The following is a 20,503-nucleotide window of genomic DNA, read 5'->3' as shown; positions in this document are numbered from 1 at the left end:
GGTGAAGCAGTAGCAGAGAGGAACCATTTCAACTCTATCCTCATGTAGTTATTTTTGATTTGTCAGCTGCCAACAGATAATGATCAAACGCACAGAGACATCCGTCCTACATAATCAATATCACTGAGAAGGACGTGTCAGGACCGACAATTTTCAAGACCTGATATCTGCAGCTCGAAAGAAGAAACTAGCTTCAGGATTCCAGCCAGATGGGTTTCTTTTTGTACTAGCATAGAAACAAATAGGATTGGAACATACCAGTAACTACAGCAACAAAGAATCATGAAATCAGTTCTTTAGCCTCTATATGGAAATCCGGATGAAACAAAAGTCATTTCGGCATGATCCTTGGAAAATACTATTAACATAGACAACGCTACCTTTTCTTAATCCATCCAAGTGTGAGAAAATGCTGGGTTTTGATTACAGGAGCAATGCAGCAAACGGTCATCCATTCAAATTTGGGGGAAAACAGGACGGGTGCTCAGGAGCAGCTGTTGGTGGCTTGCACCCATGTAAGCCGATACATGTTTTTGAACAGGTCAGCTGTCCCCACAGCGCAGATACATGTTACTTTGGCTGCAGTTCTAGGAACACTTTCCTGGCAGCAAGCCCCACTGAATACAAAGTAGACCTACTTAGGATTGCTCCCTTTATCTCCCTATGTAGATGTTTCAATTATTAGGACATCCGAAACACACACAAGCTACTCACATATGAGCTTCAAACTTGTTAGCTAATTTTCCCAAGATTTTACAACTAACCAAGCGAGACTGAAGTGTTTGGGAAAGCTGTGCCTTGGAAACAAGAAGATTCAGGATCTGGAGGGGGGGAAAGGGAAAAAAATTAAAACAATAAAGTTAGTATTCAGTCAGCAAAGAAGCAAAGCACTAAACATACATTATAAATCACTGTACATGTTTAAGTTGCTGTTAATGTCAACTTCCTAGTCAACTACATACAGCAACCCGATCCCCCCAACAAAACACTTTCACCTTATTTCACAGGGTATGGGGCACACTCTTCTTGGGACATATACTTTTCTGAAAGCAAAGTAGTGAGTACACCTAATACGAGGGAGGGGTAAGTACAAACTGCTATATGCTCCCTTGGCACATATATCTAAGCTTTTGCCATCTAAATGGTAACTTTTTCACAGTATACAAGTGGGTTAATATCATTCAATCTCAATGTCCACTGCATCACCTGATGCTCAAAAACTACTTGAAAAAATTATATTGGTCTGGATGCAACATTCCTATTTTGTTATCCTTCTTTCATGAATGGCTCATGAGGAAGCTCCTGCAGTTGAGGAGCATGAAATCAGAAATGAACCTGAAAAGAAAGGCTTGACATTTCCAGCAGATGTAACTCTAGAGTGCTTTCTTGCACTATAATTAATTAGATTATGAAAAGGCCTGCCTGCCATTCCAGCATGAAGCTAAAAACATCTTCCAATTATAATCCACACAAAACATGTTAGTAGAGTTAATATTATCTTGTTTTACAGCGATTCCGAGGAGGAAAGGCAACGGAAATCAATCTAATTTTTCTAAGTGGAATTACATTAGAGGGAACTAGAGCAAAATGCTTTGTACCTTCCTCAAACCAAAGTTTTTAGCTTTGTACCTATTAAATTTAAGTTTCTGTAAAAAGGAACAAAGATTATGGATTCTAGTCATAAACATGTTTGCAGTACTCTTACTTCTTTGTTCTATGCTTTGCCCTCTATTCCGCTTCTTTTATTCAATGTTTTGCCCTCTACTCTGCCCTCTACTCTGCTTGAAAATTCTACTGAAACTTTGCACATGTACCGAAGATAACTAGTACCTCTCGCCTGCAATTATTTCTTTCTGGCATGTAGACTATAGCTTCGTTATTTCATTTGTGTAACTGAACTGCAACTTGATTTTGTGTTCATTGTTATATTTTTAAACCTATGTTTTACTTTCTTTTCTCGGTGTTGCTACCACCCCACAGGCTGGAGAGGTCTTTGACAACAGAGGACCATCTTCTCTCAAAACAATCAACAGCAGCCAGAGAGGATTAAAGGACTGAGGCCCATTTGCCTCAGCCCATTTGCTCACCTACACAGCAAATTTAACCTGACTTCTTTGTTGTTGTGGATATTGTTTATAAAATTCAATCGTGTTTTTTTTTGGGGGGGGGGGATCTTTTAAAAACAGCTTTTTCCTGTTTGTTCTATTATTGAGGCATCCTCTCAGTGAAAGCATGACAACTGACCCCAGCCATAGCAATACCTTGAAATGAATGATGAAAGTGATTAACAATGGTTTGCCTAGGGCAATCTTGTAAATTCATGCGTGAGAAAAGATTTGAAGCAAGGACTTCTTAGCTTTCAGATTACCCTCTGTCACTAAATTACATAGATCTCTACTCTGAAGCCCAGTAGATTGTGTGGATTTTGCAGCCGTCAAATGCATTATTTCAGAACACCTCATGTATTCAGCTACAGCAAACAGAGCCTTAGCTTTTTTAAACCTATATTTGAATATTTTTTTGCTTGCAAAACTAATGTTGCATTTTTATCAGTTACTCTGTTTCTACGGTTACTATTAAAACTCTGCTAAGATGACATAATAAAACATCTGTGTATTGTCGAAGGCTTTCACGGCCGGAATCACTTGGGTGCTGTGTGGTTTCCGGGCTGTATGGCCGTGTTCTATCAACATTCTCTCCTGATCTTCAGATTCTCTGAAGATGCCAGCCACAGATGCAGGCGAAACGTCAGGAGAGAACGCTGCTAGAACACGTCTGTACAGCCCGGAAACCACACAGCACCCAAAACATCTGTGTGTGTGTGTGTGTAAACTTATAAAGCACTTATTGGATTGAAATGTACAAGAAAAACATTAGAATAACAGATACAAGCTACCGTATATACTCGTGTATAAGCCGACCCGTGTATAAGCCAAGGCACCTAATTTTACCACCCAAAACTGGGAAAACTTATTGACTCGTGTATAAGCCGAGGGTGGTAACTCCAAAGCAGGTGGGGGCAGGGAAGAGCCGGGGTGTCCTCTTCCCACTGGATCACTCCCACCCCCCACCGCCTCCTGGACCTCCACAGCAGCCTTGGCTCCCCTTGGCTGCTCTGGCGTTTCCTTGCTTGCAAGCAAAGAAACGCCAGAGCAGGCAGGGGCAGGGAAGAGCCAAGGTGCCTCTTCCCCACCGGATCGCTCCCCCCCCCCCCGCTGCCTCCTGGATCCCCACAGCAGACCCAGCTCTTGGCTGCTCTGGCGTTTCCTTCCTTGTAAGCAAGGAAACCCAAAAATCAGACGACTGCTTTTTGCAGAGCAGGCGGGGCAGGGAAGAGTCACGGCCACCCAGGACGCCGGGCACAAGCCTGTGGGGGGCCAGCAGGCTCCTGCCCACCACAGCCCATCCTTCCCCTAAGTCACTCACCTTTTCCTTTCCCCGGCCGGCTCTGAAGGCTTGGCTCCAGGGAAGCTGCCGCTCGGGCAGGTTGTCTCTATCATTCTCTTAAAAGGACATTGATTAAGAAATCTTTGGAGCATTGCCCTTTTAAGAGAATGATACAGACACCTTGCCCGAGCGGCAGTTTCCCTGGAGCCAAGCCTTCAGAGCCAGCCGGGAAAAGGAAAAGACGAGTGGGTGAGAGAGGGAATGATGGGCGGAGGCGGCAAGGAAGACTGGAAAAGATAGCCCGGTTAAGGTGGATGGCTTCCGCGTGATAAGCTCGAGGGGAGGGCTTCTTCCGGCACAAAAGCTGTTAACTGAAAAAATTGCCGTCTTTATAATGGAGTATATAAGGTAATTTAGGAAAACAATATGCTGGTGGTCCTGGGCCCCAGGGCTGTTCAGCTGGCTTCGATACAAGCCAGGGCCCTTATGATGACATCCTGGTCCTGCGGAGTCTGTCTCAATTCTGCACGGCCTGCAAAACAACACTGTTCCGACGGGCCTTCTCTGTCAAGCCAGACGGACCTTTCTTCTTTTCCTAAATTATCTCTGGTCCACGTTTGGATGTGGCATGTGCATCTGGTCTTTTTTGTGCTCCCACATTGGGTTGTTTTTTATGCTATCTGTGTATCTGTTTTAAAACTCATGTATTTACACTGTTTTAAATGTTCATAGTTATAGTATTTATTGAATTTATTTGATTACTTTATTGTGAGCCGCCTTGAGTCTGAGAGATATGGCAGGATATAAATGTAAGCAATAAATAACTAATTTTTTCCACACTAAGCTAGATTAACTACCTTTATAAATAAAATACATATAATAATACTTTGACTGTACAATAACCAACTAAACTAGAAACAACCCAGCCATGTACTAATTGCACACTATACAGAGGTAGGTTTTTACATGTACATTTGTTTTCATTTATTGTAGAATAGTTAGTAGGTCCTGAATGTTGAGTGAAAACACTTGGAACAAATCTATAAGCCAGATCAATCCTCCCTTATAAAAATGGCTGGATTGTGTCTATCTAGGGCAGGGGTAGGGAACCTGCGGCTCTCCAGATGTTCAGGAACTACAATTCCCATCAGCCCCTTTCAGCATGGCCAATTGGCCATGCTGAAAGGGGCTGATGGGAATTGTAGTTCCTGAACATCTGGAGAGCCGCAGGTTCCCTACCCCTGATCTAGGGAGAAGAGTATTACCTCGTGTCTGATGGTTTCTTTTGGCAAAGCTTCTATTGCAGCAAGAAGGGTTTCCAACCATGCATTACTGACACCTGCAAGGAACAAATGGGTTATATATGTTTGCATGTGCCTGTTATCACACTGGCTCCTTTTGGTTACCGTCTCCTTTCACAATTCTTTTTTTTCCCCTTAATGGCCATATCCAAAGGGCAAAGGGCGAATCCATTGCTGGAGGTGGCATAGGCCTGTGCCAGCGGATTTGCCCTCCCCAGTAGAGGGGTGAATCCAGTGGTGGGATTCAGCAGGTTCGCATAACTTCAGCAGAACCAGTTGTTAAAATAGTGCTTGTAAACAATCAGTTGTTAAATTATTTGAATACCACCACTGGGTGGATCCACTGGCAGGGGGCTGCCACAGCCCACCAAAATGGCCAGATGTAGCGGCGCATGCCACACCAGTGCTCCTCTGCTGCCCACACCACCATCATGAGGGCATTCTGTGGGCTTGGTTGGGGGCAGAGCCAATGTTAGTTGGCTTACACCCCTGCTTTGCCAGCGGAATCACTGGCGCTTGACTCCTGGACTAATACCATCTTTTCAGTGGTGTAAGTCCATGGAAGTCCAATGCAGGGCTTTCCAGCAGCAGGTATCCCCCCCTTTTAGATTTCCCACACCACTGGAAAGCCCTCCTAAGAACAGCTGCATTGCCGCATCTAGGCACCCAGCCGTTTGCATAGGGCTGCCTATGACACAACTTTGCTTTTAAAGAATACTTCAACTATTGCATATTTTGATTTGAAAGGGGGTGGACAGAATTCAGGGAACTGGAACTTTAACAGTAATTTTAGCAGATGATCATCTAAATCTCCTGAATGCCTTGTTTCGTTGAGTCCTCTCTATTCCACGTAGCCCACAATAGGTTCATATATCTACTGCAACAGCATTGTTTAAACCATACCCATTTTCACTTATTCATTTGGAGCTTCCCGTCCTTTCCTCCCCTTAGCCCCACCCTGACAAATGAAGTTCTCCATAATTATCGAATTTGGGACAGTCCCCTGTCTTTGCCAGGCTGCTTTCTGATCTAGGGCAAGGGTTTTTTTCTTTTGTGCTGTCCTAACAAAATCAGGGCAGCTGGCAGTCCCACGACAAAGGCATGAGATCTGCTCTAAATCTGTAGATCCGATTCACTGGTCTCCAGGTCTCAACCCAGACAACAGTGGACTAAATAGGAGTGCAGACACTGAGTTTAATACAAGGCCCTTCACACTTCGCTCAAGATGAAAGGAAATTACAGCTAATCGGAGCAACAATCAGCACATAGTGCATGTTTCATAAAGAACAATCAGCTGGCAAGCCCACACTGTATGGCTGGTTTATTATTATTTTTTATTTCTCGGAGCACGCACATCTTTAAATAGTATGTCACTGAGCAGACAAAAAAGAAGAGCAAGCTAGGAAATTAGCAGCCTGTCATGCCCCTGACCTGCATCTCTGTGCTCCAGATTCTGTAGAATGATGTGTAGGAGGGAGTGGGTGTAAGTATGGATGGATATGGACTCCTCTTGTAGAATAGTCAGAAACGAAACAGCAGCTGTTAACTGCATTTCCACCCCTGCAACAGGCAGGACCTCCTGCGAAATCAGAAAGAGATTGAAGCAAAAGGATGACATTCAGAGTTACCGAAGGCAGATTCAAGCGTTGCAAAACGTTAAGGGCACGGCCAGGCCAAAACCCATCTGTGACAGATAAACCACATGGTGAGGAAGAAGAGTAAGGAAGGCAACACCTGAAAATGGTGCCATACCCCCAATTACTGCCTGACTAGCTCTGAGGAGCTTCTTGCCAAAAGGAGGCCCAGGCTTTTCTGAAAATGTCCTATCGAACAGAACCCAACAGTCCTACTATTTTGGATTGGGACATAGGCAAGTGGCATACAAATTTGGCTAAGCAGGATTTGGTCACCTGTTACAGGTGCCATCTTGAAATTCAAGATGACTGACCCAGCCCATTCTTGTTTGACATGCCAGACAAACTAGCCAGAAAAGATGAAAACTCAGGTGGCTGTAATTTTACTGCTATGTGGTAAAAGTGTGTGTATAACTTCCATTGATTCTTAAAAGCCAGGGAATATCTAATCGGCTTAGATCCTGCCTAGATTTCCACAAGAACAAAGCGTGATAACTTTTGCTGACTTCTCCCCATAACAGCCCAAAGTGCACTCCGAAATACTACTTCTGCGGAATAGATTCTGGGGGGAGGGGGGGATCTCCCGTGGGAGGGGGAAATCAGAAAAAACAACACACACCTGTGCATTCATGGAATTAAAGATGAAATCCAAGCTTCCGGGGTGCATAATATTTGCATTCATCTCGTTATTTATATACAAAATAGCCAGGTCATAACACTTTAGAATTCTTGCTTTTTTTAACAGCAGGGGTTACACAAGTGTTGCCTGACTTATTTCTCAGCAGCTCACAGAAAATTCTATGGGGTAAAGTATGGGATGGCACAGTGAGCGGGGGGGGGGGGGTAACCTGCTCTTCTCTATGATTAATCAGAGCAAGGGTCTTTCTAAAATAGGGGCCTTCAGTTCACACCTTTATTTTTGCAAAAGAGATGCTTGGTTGTCACCCAATATAGATTAATGGTTGCTGCTGAAGGCAGTACCTATGCTGCTTCCTAACAGCAGATGTCCCCCTCCCCCCCCCACACACCACTAATATGAATTCAGTGGGTGTATGTAGGATTTGCATGGCAAGCACTACCAGTTGGGGCACTGCCTGTAGGAAAGGAGGTTATCTCCTAGAATGCAAACACCTGAGGGTGATTAATGGCTGACATAACAAGCACCAGCTGTGGGCTAGGAAGGGCAGATAACTGATGAGGACAACCAGGCTAAAGGATCTTTTGCTGTAAACATACTTGGAGGTTTGGCTTCTGGAAACTATTATCCAGTCCCTCTTGTCTGAGGAGACTTCCTTGGTTCCTAAATAAAAAGGCTATTGGACGTTCTCATCATTTGGTAGCCGGGAGCTTACTTGTCTTGCTTTGTTTGTCTGGAGGAGGAAACTCCTACAGAGGAGATTATTCCTTTGGAAGCCTGGGAGAAAGCTTGCTGGTGAAGTCAGCAAGCCGTTTGTCATCTGACATGCAAAGCTGCTGAGGGGCCAGAACGACATCACAGGCTCATACACTGGGTGAGGGGCAACATGTCTTTGCATGGTGAGAAACTCTGGAACATGCCCAACGATGCTACAAAACATAAGTCTATTGACACATTATTATCCAAAACGTTTTTAAATAAATAAACCCTTCCTCCAAGGAGGTCAGATCAGCATATATATAAATCTTTTATCTCCTTCATTTTACCGTATATACTCGTGTATAAGTCGACTCGCATATAAGTCGAGGCACCTAATTTTACCACAAAAAACTGGGAAAACTTATTGACTCGCGTATAAGTCGAGGGTGGGAAATCCAGCAGCTACTGGTAAATTTCAAAAATAAAAATAGATACCAATAAAATTACATTAATTGAGGCATCAGTAGGTTAAATGTTTTTGAATATTTATTTCAAAGAAAAACAGTAAACTAGCTCTGTAAGTGGAAAAGAGGGCTCAACAAAAAAATAATATGGTCTCTAAACAATAACTTTAAAAAAGCATTACAAAAACCTTTTAGCAACTCAATCCCAGAAGCAACCAAGTTAAAACACAAGAGTTAAAATCCTTCAAAACTGGATTTTTGGTCAGGGGAGGAATGTTTATGTTAGCAGTACCAACATTACAGAGTATCTTTAGGAGACCCTCCTGATGATACCACCCAGGTTTGGTGAAGTTTGGTTCAGGGAGTCCAAAGTTATGGACCCTCAAAATATAGCCCCATCTACTATGAGCTCCCATTGGAAACAATGAGGGATGGGGCACCCCCTTTGGGGGTCTATAACTTTGCATCCCCTACACCAAACATCACCAAACCTGGCTGGTATCAGCAAGAGGTTAACCTGATGATACCACCCAGGTTTGGTGAAGTTTGGTGAACTTTGGACCCTCAAAATGTAGCTCCATCTACTATTAGCTCCCATTGGAAACCAATAGGGGATGAGGGCACCCCCTTTGGGGGTCCATAACTTTGGACTTTTTGAACCAAACTTTACCAAACTTGGGTGGTATCATCAGGAGAGTCTCTTGAAAAATCCCTGAAATTCTGGTGCTGCTAACCTAAAAACTGTGCCCCCTGGTGGCCGACAAAGTAAAAACCCTAAAATATTTTTTAAAAATGCACCTGACTCGTGTAGAAGTCAAAGGGGGCTTTTTCAGCACAAAAAATGTGCTGAAAAATTTGACTTATATGCGAGTATATACACAATAATATTGGGAGATTGGCTTGATTGACCAAAAATGACTGGCTTCCGTTCACCCAGGAGGTTTCATGCCTGAGTAACAATTTGAATTCACAACTCCCCAGTCCAATTCAGCACTTTAACCATGATACCACATCACGTTTTAGGATTCCCAAAATGAGTCACGAAAGAACTGACATATGTTCAAGCACATTAAAAATCAATACAACAAAGATTGAAATGAACTACTATATTGTGAATGGATTATTGACTAGAGCATTCATTATTGTGTTAGCCTTGCAAGTGCATTATCTTTCCCTATGTACAGTACAAAGCTGTAACTATAGAACATTTTAATGCATGTATAATGTCAGAGTTAAAAAATATGAATGCCTTATAGACCTGCAAAGAAGTTCTAAAATTAAAGATTGCAACTTTCCTTTCTATATTACTGATGCAGAAAAAGGAAGGAAGGAAGGAAGGAAGGAAGGAAGGAAGGAAGGAAGGAAGGAAGGAAGGAAGGAAGGAAGGAAGGAAGGAAGGAAGGAAGGAAGGAAGGAAGGAAGGAAGGAAGATAATTTTTATAACCAGATCTAGTTTTATTAAGGCACCCAGGCCTCGTTTTCAGTCAGTAAAGAGAATCAGCTCAAATGCATAACAAGCCAGTAAATGAAATTTTAAGCAAGCATTAATTTCAAGAATATTTTCAGAAAGAAAGCTGACAATGCATCTGTCAGGCTCCTTCAAATGTACACAAAAGCGATCACATAAAATCAAACACGTACTGCATCTCAGCCTTCTCTGACAACTGATATTTAGGTAGACCAGTGCCTGGGAGGAATTTTATTGAACAAAATTAAAATGTTTGACGTCCCAGAGAATCAACATGGCTTATGGATATTGCTGACAACTGTTATATGAACAGAAAGTGTGCTCATCGTTTCCTCTATGCAAGATGAAAAGCCGTGACAGTTCAACGGGGAACTGTCAACCCAGAATTATACATATGAATATATGGCTATAAAGAAAAGAATTATTCACCTTTATGGAAGCCAGTGTGGGTACACTCATCATGGTGCCCACGTGCTTGGATACATTTTAGCGTCTTATCCATGAACGGCACACTATTTTACGATTTATGCTTTCTTTGGTAGTCAAGGAAGGATGCCCACAAAGTCTTTGCCTTTGATTTCTACTAACATTCCTAGGCTTTGTGCCATAAAGCAAGTATGTGGTGCTTTCTGAGTGGAAAACAAATTGAGACACTGAGAATGGTGAGGCAGGTGGGAAGAAGGCACTGTCAATCGTGAGATTATTTTGTTCATTTACTTAAACATTTATACCCCACTTTTCCTCATAGTTCAAGATGGCCAAAATCGCTCTTAAGTTATCAGAGCCTGCTCATAAAGATTCATAAAGATGTATCTTCAAAGTACTCTGTGGAGAATCAGTGGGGGTTTTGTAGCAGGAACAGCAGATTCTAAGTTTAGGGCATAATCATAGAGTTGGAAGAGACCCCAAGGGCCATCAAGTCCAACCCCCTGCAATGCAGGAACACACAATCAAAGCACTCCTGACAGATGTCCATCCAGCCTCTCTTTAAAAACCTCCAGAGAAGGTGTCTCCAGCACACTCCGAGGTAGTACATTCCACTGTCCCACTGTCCAATAGCCCTTACTGTCAGGAAGTTTTTCCTGATGTTTAGGTGGAATCTCTTTTCCTTCACCTTCAACCCATTACTCCTGGTCCCAGTCTCTGGAGCAGCAGAAAACAAGCTTGCTCCCTCACCAACATGACATCCCTTCAAATATCTAAACATGGCTATCATGTCACCTCTTAACCTCCTCTACACCAAACTAAACATACCCAGCTCACTAAGTCTTTCCTTGTAGGGCATGAATTCCAAATCTTTTATCATTTCGGTTGCCCTCCTCTGGAAATGTTCCAGCTTGTCAATATCCTTCTTGAATTGCGATGCCCAGAACTGTACAAAATATTACAGGTGAGGTCTAACCAATGCAGAATAGAGAGGCACAATTGCATCCCTCAATCTAGACACTATACTCCTATCATTACAGTCCAGAATCACATTGGCTTTTTTGGCCACCACATCACACTGCTGACTCATGTTTAGTTTGTGGTCTATTAAGACTCCCAGATCCCTTTCGCATGTAGTATTGTCAAGCCAGGTGTCACCCATCCTATACCCGTGCATTTCATTTTTTTTCAGCCTAAGTGTAGTATCTTACATTTAGCTCTGTTGAAATTCATTTTGTTTGTTTTGGCCCAGCTCTCTAATCTGTCCAGGTCATTTTTAATTCAGACTCTGTCAAAATACCAACTCCTTTTCAAGATGCTCCTTTTGAGAGTTTCATGTTTCCCATGCTGTTCAGAATGGCCATGGCAACTGCTAACTGTTTGGATTGAGTGTTTTGCCTGTCTGTGATTCATGCCTATTCATCCATCCATTCTTCCTCTCCTCTCCCCCACCTCCCCAGAACCGAACACTGCTTTGCTTTTTCAATATCAGTTTTTGAATGAAATAATTTTTCCTACTGCTGCTTCACATGCCTGTCTTGGGAAATGGGAGAGGCAACAAGAGACTGGGGTCTTAGAAAAGGAACTGGGAAACGGCGATTGGGAGCTGTATGTAGGACACCCAAATTAATCTGCTCATCTCCAGTTAAGGTAGAGACATGCATTCCCCTCCCCCACAATTATCTGTTGGGCTCAGATTCATGAATTCTACCATGTGTAAGCCTCAGTGGCTAAATTGGGGAATGCCAATATCCCATTTGGCAAATCAGCCACTGAGTTGATTTTCTGCAAATTTTGCAATTTTTATGCAAGATCCAACCATACTAGAACTTTGCAAAACCATTAACATTGTGTCTGTACCGTCGGGGATAGTCCTTGGAAGCTAAAATGCTACAAAATGGGGGGGTGGGCCCACACTATTTCCATTGGGGGAGGCGTATTACATCACGATTCCCTGTGAAAGGAGCCTCTGGTATTGGACCACTATGTTGTCCTTGGATGAGGACTGGACCATGAGAGCGTGCGGTAATGATGAAAGGAAGTTTGGTAGAATGGGCCCCTGTCACCCTTCTTTAGGCTTCTTGGCATGGCTTTCTTATCCTTGGTCTTCACCGTAATTTCGTCTAATGTATCCCCAAGCAATTGTGCACCTTGAGAGGGTGACACTACTTTAGATTTGAGATGGTGTCTGATTGTCATGCCCATAGCCACAGGGCTTGCCTTGTGGAAGCTGCTACAGCCACAGAGCAGGCTACAAAAGTCACGGTGTCGAGTGATACATCTGCTAGGAAGGAGATGGTCTTAAGCGCATGCTTACTCCTTTCACAGCTCTTCTATTGTTAGAATGAATAAGATGCCTCAGCTTTCTAAACTGGACAACAGAAGCCCTGGAGATGGGGGCTGATATGGACGCTACTATTATGGCTAGAGCTGAAGAAGCTTTGTGAGACTTTCAGGATGCAAGAGACACTTTTCTGTCTGTAGAATTTTTTATGGCGCCCATGCTGCCTCATGAAAGGAGATCGGTGAACTGCGACCACAATGCGGGCATCCACCAATGGAACCCGCAACATTTCCATAAAATGGGGAACTAAGGAGTATAGCTTTTTCGCGGCATTGGGGTACTGAGTGTTCACCAGAGGTTTTTCCCATTCTGCCTTAACCAGACTGTCAAAATACTCAGGAAAAGGAATGGATTTATCTGAGAAAGGCAACCTTGGGGAAAAAAAACCACATCGCCCCCTTTGGATCTGGATATACTCTCTTTGGTTTCCTCCCCGGGATCAGGATCCTCAGAGAGGTCCATGATGGCCTTAGCCAAGGGTGACTGATAATCATCCTCACTGAAGAGTTTTGCAGCTGTGGCTGATTCCTCCTGGGAGGAGAATTCAGTTTCTGGCCCATTACACATGGAACTCTTACCTCGAGCCTGTAGCGGGCTTGTAGTGGACTCTCCTGTCATTTCTGTTTACACGTGCGGAGGCAGCCCACAGCCTGCAATGCAGTTTGTCTGCTGAATTCTGCTGGGCCTGGTTCTCTTAACTCCACCCATCAACAGCCTTAAAGGCACAGAGCTGCAATTCTCTCCCCAAATCTCTTCCCTCCACACACACACAAACTCTCCCCCCTCCCTGTATCTCTGTTGCCCTAGGGAGATAGGTTTATGAACATACCAAGTTTCCCTACACATACTGCCATTTCAAAGGAAAAACTGACCTTCATAATTTGCAACTACTGCACTACATAAGAATAACAGTCATTATTCTGTGCACAAGATTAGCCCAAGTTATTAGCAATGATGGTCAGAGGTTCTTGCAGGCACTTACAATTATTGCTCCTTTTGACTTGGTTTTATTTTTCCCCAAAGCCTCCTCCGTCACTATTACAGCTGACCTTTAAAATCTATCAAATAATTCAGGGAAACGCAGGAAGAAAGAGGCGGATGGAAAATGTGTTGGAACTTTCAGTCTTAAAGAGGCCTTAGGCTAAATTAGAAAATTACCACTTTATTCAAAAATTAAATCAAAGAAGAAGCAACAAACAAATGTTCTGATGTGTTCCCGAACTTCAATCAGCAGGATTGAAAATGCCACACACATCCTCAACCAATTAAAGAGGAGCAAATTATCATTAGAACTCCCACTGCTTCCTCACTAGAAGGCCACATAGCTAGGCACTAACAACAGCTGATTAAAGCCTTTTGTGGATGACAGACACAGAGCAGAAAGCTAAAAGGAGATGCACATTTGATTTTTAAAAACCCAAAATCTAAATGCTTCCTGACAGTCAGATTGAACAGGAAGTATCTGGGATTCGAATCTGAGGAAGGAACTAGCCTTTTTTATGAACCAGACAGGGGTGGTTACTTCAATGCTAAAATAACACCAACTTTCAAAAAGTGTTCGTCATGCAGCACCATGATTTGATCTTTGAGAAACACAAAGCCAAACCCTTACTGGGTGCCCAAAGTTAGTTGCACAGCTTTCTACACCATGACTGATGTATGCAAAACAAACGTAGGCCAAGAATTGGCGTTCTGGGACATCCTTTTCCTCCAAAGGGTACAAAATGTGGCTATGTGGGTCCTTACAGGGACGTGGTGGAGGGTCCACATTTAATGGGTGTTCTATAGGCTGTACTGGCCCCCAGGGGAGGACCAGATCCAGTTCAAGGTTCTCGTATTAAAATTTAAAGCCATTAATAGTCTGGGGTCATCATATCTGCGGGACCCCCTCTCCCAGTATGTCCCCCAGAGAACACTGTGCTCCACTAATAACAACTTGCTGGTGATCCCTGGCCTTAAAAGTGTTCAGCTGCCCTTGACTAGAGACAGAGCTTTCTCGACCCTGGCCCCAGCACGCTGGAATGGCTTGTCAAGTGAGACCAGGGCCCTACAGAATCTATCCCAGTTCTGCAGGGCCTGCAAGACAGAGCTATTCCACCAGGCCCATGGCTGAGGGCAGCAACAGTTTTAGTAACCTTGGTGGCCGCCTTCCCTCTCCCTTTTCCTTAGTTTTCTTCTCTTCCCACCATCGGTATTTACATGACACAGTAAATTTCCCCATTTTGTTCCCCCATACCAGTGAGGGGTGGCATGAAGGGAGGGGAGGGGAGAGAAGGGGGCCCGGCCTAGTGGAGGGAGGGGAGGGGGAAAGGTGGCATGCAAAGGAGGGGTGGGAGGGGGCCTGACATCTGGACCTGGCCCACCCACCTGAGGGGAGGGAGGGGTGGTATGCAAGGGAAGGGGAGGGGACCTGGCATTTGGATCTGGCCCACCTACCCTAGCAGAGGGAGGGGAAGGGGAGGGAGGGGTGGCATGCAAGGGAAGGGAGGGAGGGGTAAACATTTGCATTTATAGGAGATTGCAGTATGTTTTACTTATATTTTATTATTGTTTTATTGGTTTTATGTTAGTATCAATATTGTATTCATCGGTTGGCATTCTGTTCTGAGCCTGCTTTGGTGAGCACTGTGAGGTGCAGGTTTATTAAATAACAGTAAAAACAATATAAATAAAACCATGTTTATGAGCTCTTTGGTGTCAGAATCTATCTTGCCATATTTGAGTAATTCACATAATTCTGAATAATTTTGTTCTTTAGTTATTTTAATCATTGAAAGACCAACACATAGCCATTAAGGCTATGTTGGGTGTTTTGTTACTGGCAAGACTATATATTTGAGCTATATTCAATTTAAAAAAAAATCAAGACAAAAGAAATAATTCAAAATAAATCATACTAAACTTACCCTCACTTTTGGTAGAACTCTTCGAAGCGTCTCTGCAGGATTCTGTCGCATCAAGACTGGAAGATTTGCAACCACACTTGTTCCCTGGATATCCTGACCAGAACTTACCAAACAAAAAAACAACACGGTTCTTTTAACATTTCACAGTCAGACCAGTTTTAACCAAGAGATGAACAGATAAAGCTCACATTTACGACACTAAAAGGTTTGGAAATCATGCGGAGTTCTTGTTTCAAAAGCAAAAGCACACATAAAACAGAAATTTAGATTCAGTTAACCAGCAAACACAATATAAACATTTCTTCTTCCAATGCGATTGGGATACATTCACATGTTGCTGAAAAAAATTAAAAACTGATTTAAAAAACCCACACTTTTACTAATGAGGCAGGGGCTGGAGAAAAGTGCTAAGCTGAGTATAACGCAGAATCAATCGTTCTCAAGGCTCCAAAAGGGTTTTTATTTCAACGCTATCGTTTGTACAAATTTTGTCTTTTGGGAATGATAAGCCACAAAATAGTGGGACAGATCATCAGTGGAAGGAGTTGATCACTGTGGATCTTCCCACATTTCCCCCTCCTCTCCTCTCCACATCCATTTCTGACTCTGGGTTGGGAAATTTCTGCAGATTTGGGGGTGGAGTCTGGGGAGGGGGAGGGACCCGTGGGGTACATAGTGGCACAGAGCCCACCCTCCAAAGCAACCATTCTCTCCAGGGTGAGTGACATTTGGGAATCAGCTGCAATTCTGGGAAATCACCAGGCCCCAAACGAAGATTGCAACCCTCTCTGGGCCCCATATGGAATAATAACTTATGAGATTCGGTGGGTTGCTGTCACCTTGTGCGCCTCTTCAGTCAGTGTTCTGCCACACAAAAGGGCAAAATTTCAATCTCCCCCCTCAATGCAGCCCACAGAACCATATGACTGTTACTCCAGCCAAGCCTCACACCTCTGGGAATCAACTTTCCCTGGGGTGAAAGAGTCTGCTGGGAGGTAGGGAAAAGTGAGGGAAGATCTGTAACCTTGCTTAAGTAAGTTACAGACCTCAAACCAGTTTATTTTCATTTATAAATTAAATAACTGAAGGGAGAATTACAACCCCTCCCCTGACCAGGGCCCATAGGTATTTCTCTGGCAAGCTTACCATTGTAATCTGTAATACTTTACAGCTGTACAGAAGAGAATGCTCTCTCCATATCAGAAATAAAGATATACCTTTATTTCGCGCTTCCGTAAGCTTCTTACCAATCACCTTCTAAATATTTTAGAAGACAACCACTTGGGAACATAAATAAAACTAGAATTGTTTGCCCTCTTTACGTGCGATTGCTATGCAAAGACTTGCTCTATCAGACTCTCTTTAGTCCAGCATTCCCTTTCCAATGAGTCAGATCAATCTGGGGTGGTCACAAGCCACCTTTCCCGTTTGTCTCCAGAATTTTTTTTAAAAAAAACATGATTTGAATTCATACCCTGCCGCATATTTCAAAGGCACACAATGTACTGTCAAGTGATATTATCAGACCTAGAGACATTATTGATGCATTTAAAACTGAGAAGCTTTTTACAGATCTTTTCTTCCAAAAAGCAATCAAATTAAGAGGGTATGAAGTCACACTAGCCCATTTTAGCTCAGTTGCTTCAAACTGATAGTACAAGTCTAGCGTAGGAAGGATAAGCTCTTTGATGTGAAATCTCTACCCCCTCTTGTTTGTGCATGAACCAAGAATATGTCAGGAAGTAGAGGACTAAGCAGTCTGTGCCCCCAACAGGTTTTGCTTTCCTGTGTTTCCTCTCCTAAACTACAAGAGCACGCATGCCTTCCATGTGACAAGATTCAAATGCAATGCCCCACCCTAATGTCATGGCTCTTGGTTTGTGGCAAAGTTCTTCCGCCTCATAACTGCACAAACTTTCCACTTACGCTAGAGCTCTTATGTGAGCAAAAACACAAGGATTCTTTCACAGTGGGAGGGAGGGGGCACAACCACAACATGACCACTGTGTGCGGAAGAGCCATGCATAGGAAGTCCAAGTACAGGTGACAAAGAGAAATAATGTTTAAAAATACACTGGAAAAGACAGAGAATAAAATCAACACTGTAGCGATAGCTGCCACTGAATGAATGTTATTTCAATTTGCATAACCAATGAAATCTCCGCTAGCCAATCAGAAGCTCTGCTGGGCAGGAACTCTACCTAGTCCCTCTTAATTTCTGAAAAAACTTGGCGGGAACCAGGAATGGTGACAGCAAGCACCATCTTGGAGACCTCTGCAGTAGGTGCTCCACAACAGGAACTGCAAATGTCTGTTTATGTTTCCACTTATGCCCAAGTTAGATCCAAGCAAATAAGGGATTTCTGCACAAACTATCATTTACCATGACAGCCAAATGGACAAAGGGAGTTGGGTGGTTCTCCAAAAATGGGTCGTAACCCAAAACTAATTCACAGTTGACTATCTTGGTTTGCAGTTCAAGAGCAGACCACAGTGTGCCAGTATGGAACTAATGGTGAAATATGGTTTGTGATAACATACAGGCCACTAATTGACTGAGTGGGAAGAGGAAGAGCAGGAAATGGGGGGGGGGGAAGGGGATTATTCTAATTATGGCTTGATGTCACATTTGAATCATGCCACAGTGCAGAAGGGGAAATGAAGATCCTGCTGGGTAGCTGGCGGCAAGCTAGCAAAAGCCGAGGTCTATCTAGGCTGGCTCTTTTTTCTTTTTTTCCTTTTCCTCCTCCTCGAGGTATTTAGCCCAGGCTCGGCCAGAGGCAAAAGCCAAAGGGCTCTTGGCTTGCAGCCCAGGAGCTAAGACAGCCAGCTTGGCAGATCCAGCCCGGTTGGATTTGTTTGTTTTCTTCACTTGCTTTGTTTACGTGTTTTTGTAATGTGGGATATCTTTCCTTTTTTGTAAGCCACTTTAGAGCTCTGTGGGGAGAAAAGCTGATTTAAAAAAATGGTTTAAATAAATAATAGATAAATAAATAAAACTGGCTGCCCTGGAGACCTGAAATGATAGCTTTCACTAAAAGCTAAATCATTTATGCTTGCTCTCGGTTTGTCGTATTAGGAGGAACGTTTAGCCTCAAAAGAAAAGTTTTTATTTTTATTCAACCTAAACAAATAAATTTAAATATCAAAGATGGCATGAGGTAAATTATGCTGTTCATATCTACTAAAATAACAGGCACTAAATAATAGGTTTCCACGAATGTATGCCTCCCCATTTCAAACTACACTCAATATCACTATTGATATACCAGATAAGAGAAAAAACTCATGCTCCCAGACAAAAAAAATTCATAATTTGAGTATTGATAGCCCAGTTTCTGAGGTGCTTCCGACAGGGGAAATTCCTGGGTTCCTGTAAGAGTACCAGTTGTTCATTTACTCTATAAAAGCCCCATGTTTCAACAATTTACCTAACTTGAAATAAAAACCAACATTCAATTAAGGTACCTTCATTAAAAATGACAATCTACTGCCTGACTCAGATTCCTGCAGAATAGCGGATGGATACCAAAGTGAACCGAGTGAGCTGGCAAAGGGGACACTTTCCAATTCACCTCAGAGGACATTTCAGAACATCAAAGGGATCCACGGAAGCAGCAATAGGGTATGATAAAGAGGTCTGCAACCAGAAAAGGAAACTGGCCATATTTGCCCCTGCCACTACACAAGCCTGCACAAGTTCAATCTCCAGGTTCAAAGATCTCAAGCAGTAGAACCAAGAACCAGGTTCTACCAGACCTTGAGATAGTTCCTCTATGAATCTGCAATCTGATTCGGTATAAAGCAGCTTCTTGTGTTCATATGCTTCTTAATACATTCACACATATGCAAATTTGCCAGAGAGGCCAGATGGAAACATTAAGTACACAATGTCTACCCCTCAAACTATCACAAAGTGTTGAATTGCTTCGAAAACAGAACAGCAAGATATTAATTCTGTACAATATTGTCAAATTCATTTACATCTGATCAACATATCCTAGTATATTTAGATTTGAGGTTCCAGTAGCATCCTATAGAAATGTCGTTGTTGCACCTTACAGGTACATCAATAGAGAACCCACTGCCCTCCAGTGCAACTGCGATGGGAGACCAAGAAGCAGAAGCAACCACAAGTGATGCACCACCTACGCCTGCAATCACTGAAGGAGTGTTGGAGGCCAGCGTTACAGTCCCTGGGGAAACGGTGCCTCACAATGCATAAGTACTTGTATTGACAGATTCACTTGCGCTGTTCTCATTGTCAAATCAGACAACAATGATCACTGCCAGTCATTCCAAACACACAGTCATTGGAACGCTGACTCCAGAGTCAGCAGTGGAGTGTTAAGAGAAGATGAAGGACCATTTTAAGTATGCAGTAGATGCTCAATGCTCACAGTCTACCATGGAGGATTCGATGACATGAACCTTGGGAGATATTGCTGACTCAAAACATTGTGTTCTTATTAAAAGACATTCTACTTTTTCATGTTCATTATTAAAGTTTATTATTATAATCACAGCATGCCTCTGTTTACATCAGTCATGAAAAGCAAGCACTGAACCAGTCCATGTCCCACACAGAAAATTAGAAAAGGCCAACAGAAGCAGAACATGGTCAACTGTTTTTTGAGAGTTCAACAAAACAGCAACAATTGTGCACCTCAACATGGAAACACACATCTAAAACTGCAGGTCTAACTCAGGCACTTTGGTTTCCACACATGATCACTTTTTGGGCACAGGTGTAGAAGGACAGGTGTCACTGGCCTGGCTGGCAGCAGATGCAGTTCCCTCTGAGTTACTTAGGGTCTTTTACTGGCTCACTGGCAATGATTCTGGTGTGTGATGTCTCCACTGTTTGGCTGGACAGCAGTATCTCACCCATGTGTTTCAGGGCATTTACAGCCAGCAGAATATCATGTTTTTGTCCATGGCATCCTGAAAGCCCTTCTTTCCCAGGCCATTTTCTTCCAACATGATGTCATACCTCTTCTGCAGTCATCTCCTCATGATGCCATCTGTCCTTGTCATGATGGCGTCTGTCCTCTTCAAGGATTTCATTATGTCGTTTGTTGGCAGTTCCTTTACTGCTGGCACACTGGCATATCATCTGCTGGGCCACATCGGTTAGCACTAAAAGTCACCTTTTCCAGTTTCTGGCATTTGCCAAATGTCGCACCAAAGGCAGCTTGGCAACCTCATGTACATCCTTTTGCTTTTCATAAAAGAAA

General features: G+C 43.1%; 1 protein-coding gene across 1 annotated transcript in view; it reads right to left on the bottom strand.

The window, feature by feature from the left end:
• Positions 1–20,503, bottom strand: part of PPP4R4 (protein phosphatase 4 regulatory subunit 4) — a 126,601-nt gene that overhangs the window by 49,191 nt on the left and 56,907 nt on the right. Inside the window, 4 exon segments of the mRNA XM_048485497.1 lie at positions 715–821; positions 4,653–4,726; positions 6,120–6,267; positions 15,267–15,369. Coding sequence (XP_048341454.1) covers positions 715–821; positions 4,653–4,726; positions 6,120–6,267; positions 15,267–15,369 — 432 coding nt within the window.

This window comes from Sphaerodactylus townsendi, linkage group LG02, assembly GCF_021028975.2.
Source record: "Sphaerodactylus townsendi isolate TG3544 linkage group LG02, MPM_Stown_v2.3, whole genome shotgun sequence".
Taxonomy (NCBI): domain Eukaryota; kingdom Metazoa; phylum Chordata; class Lepidosauria; order Squamata; family Sphaerodactylidae; genus Sphaerodactylus; species Sphaerodactylus townsendi.
This window is presented reverse-complemented; position numbering and strand designations above follow the sequence as displayed.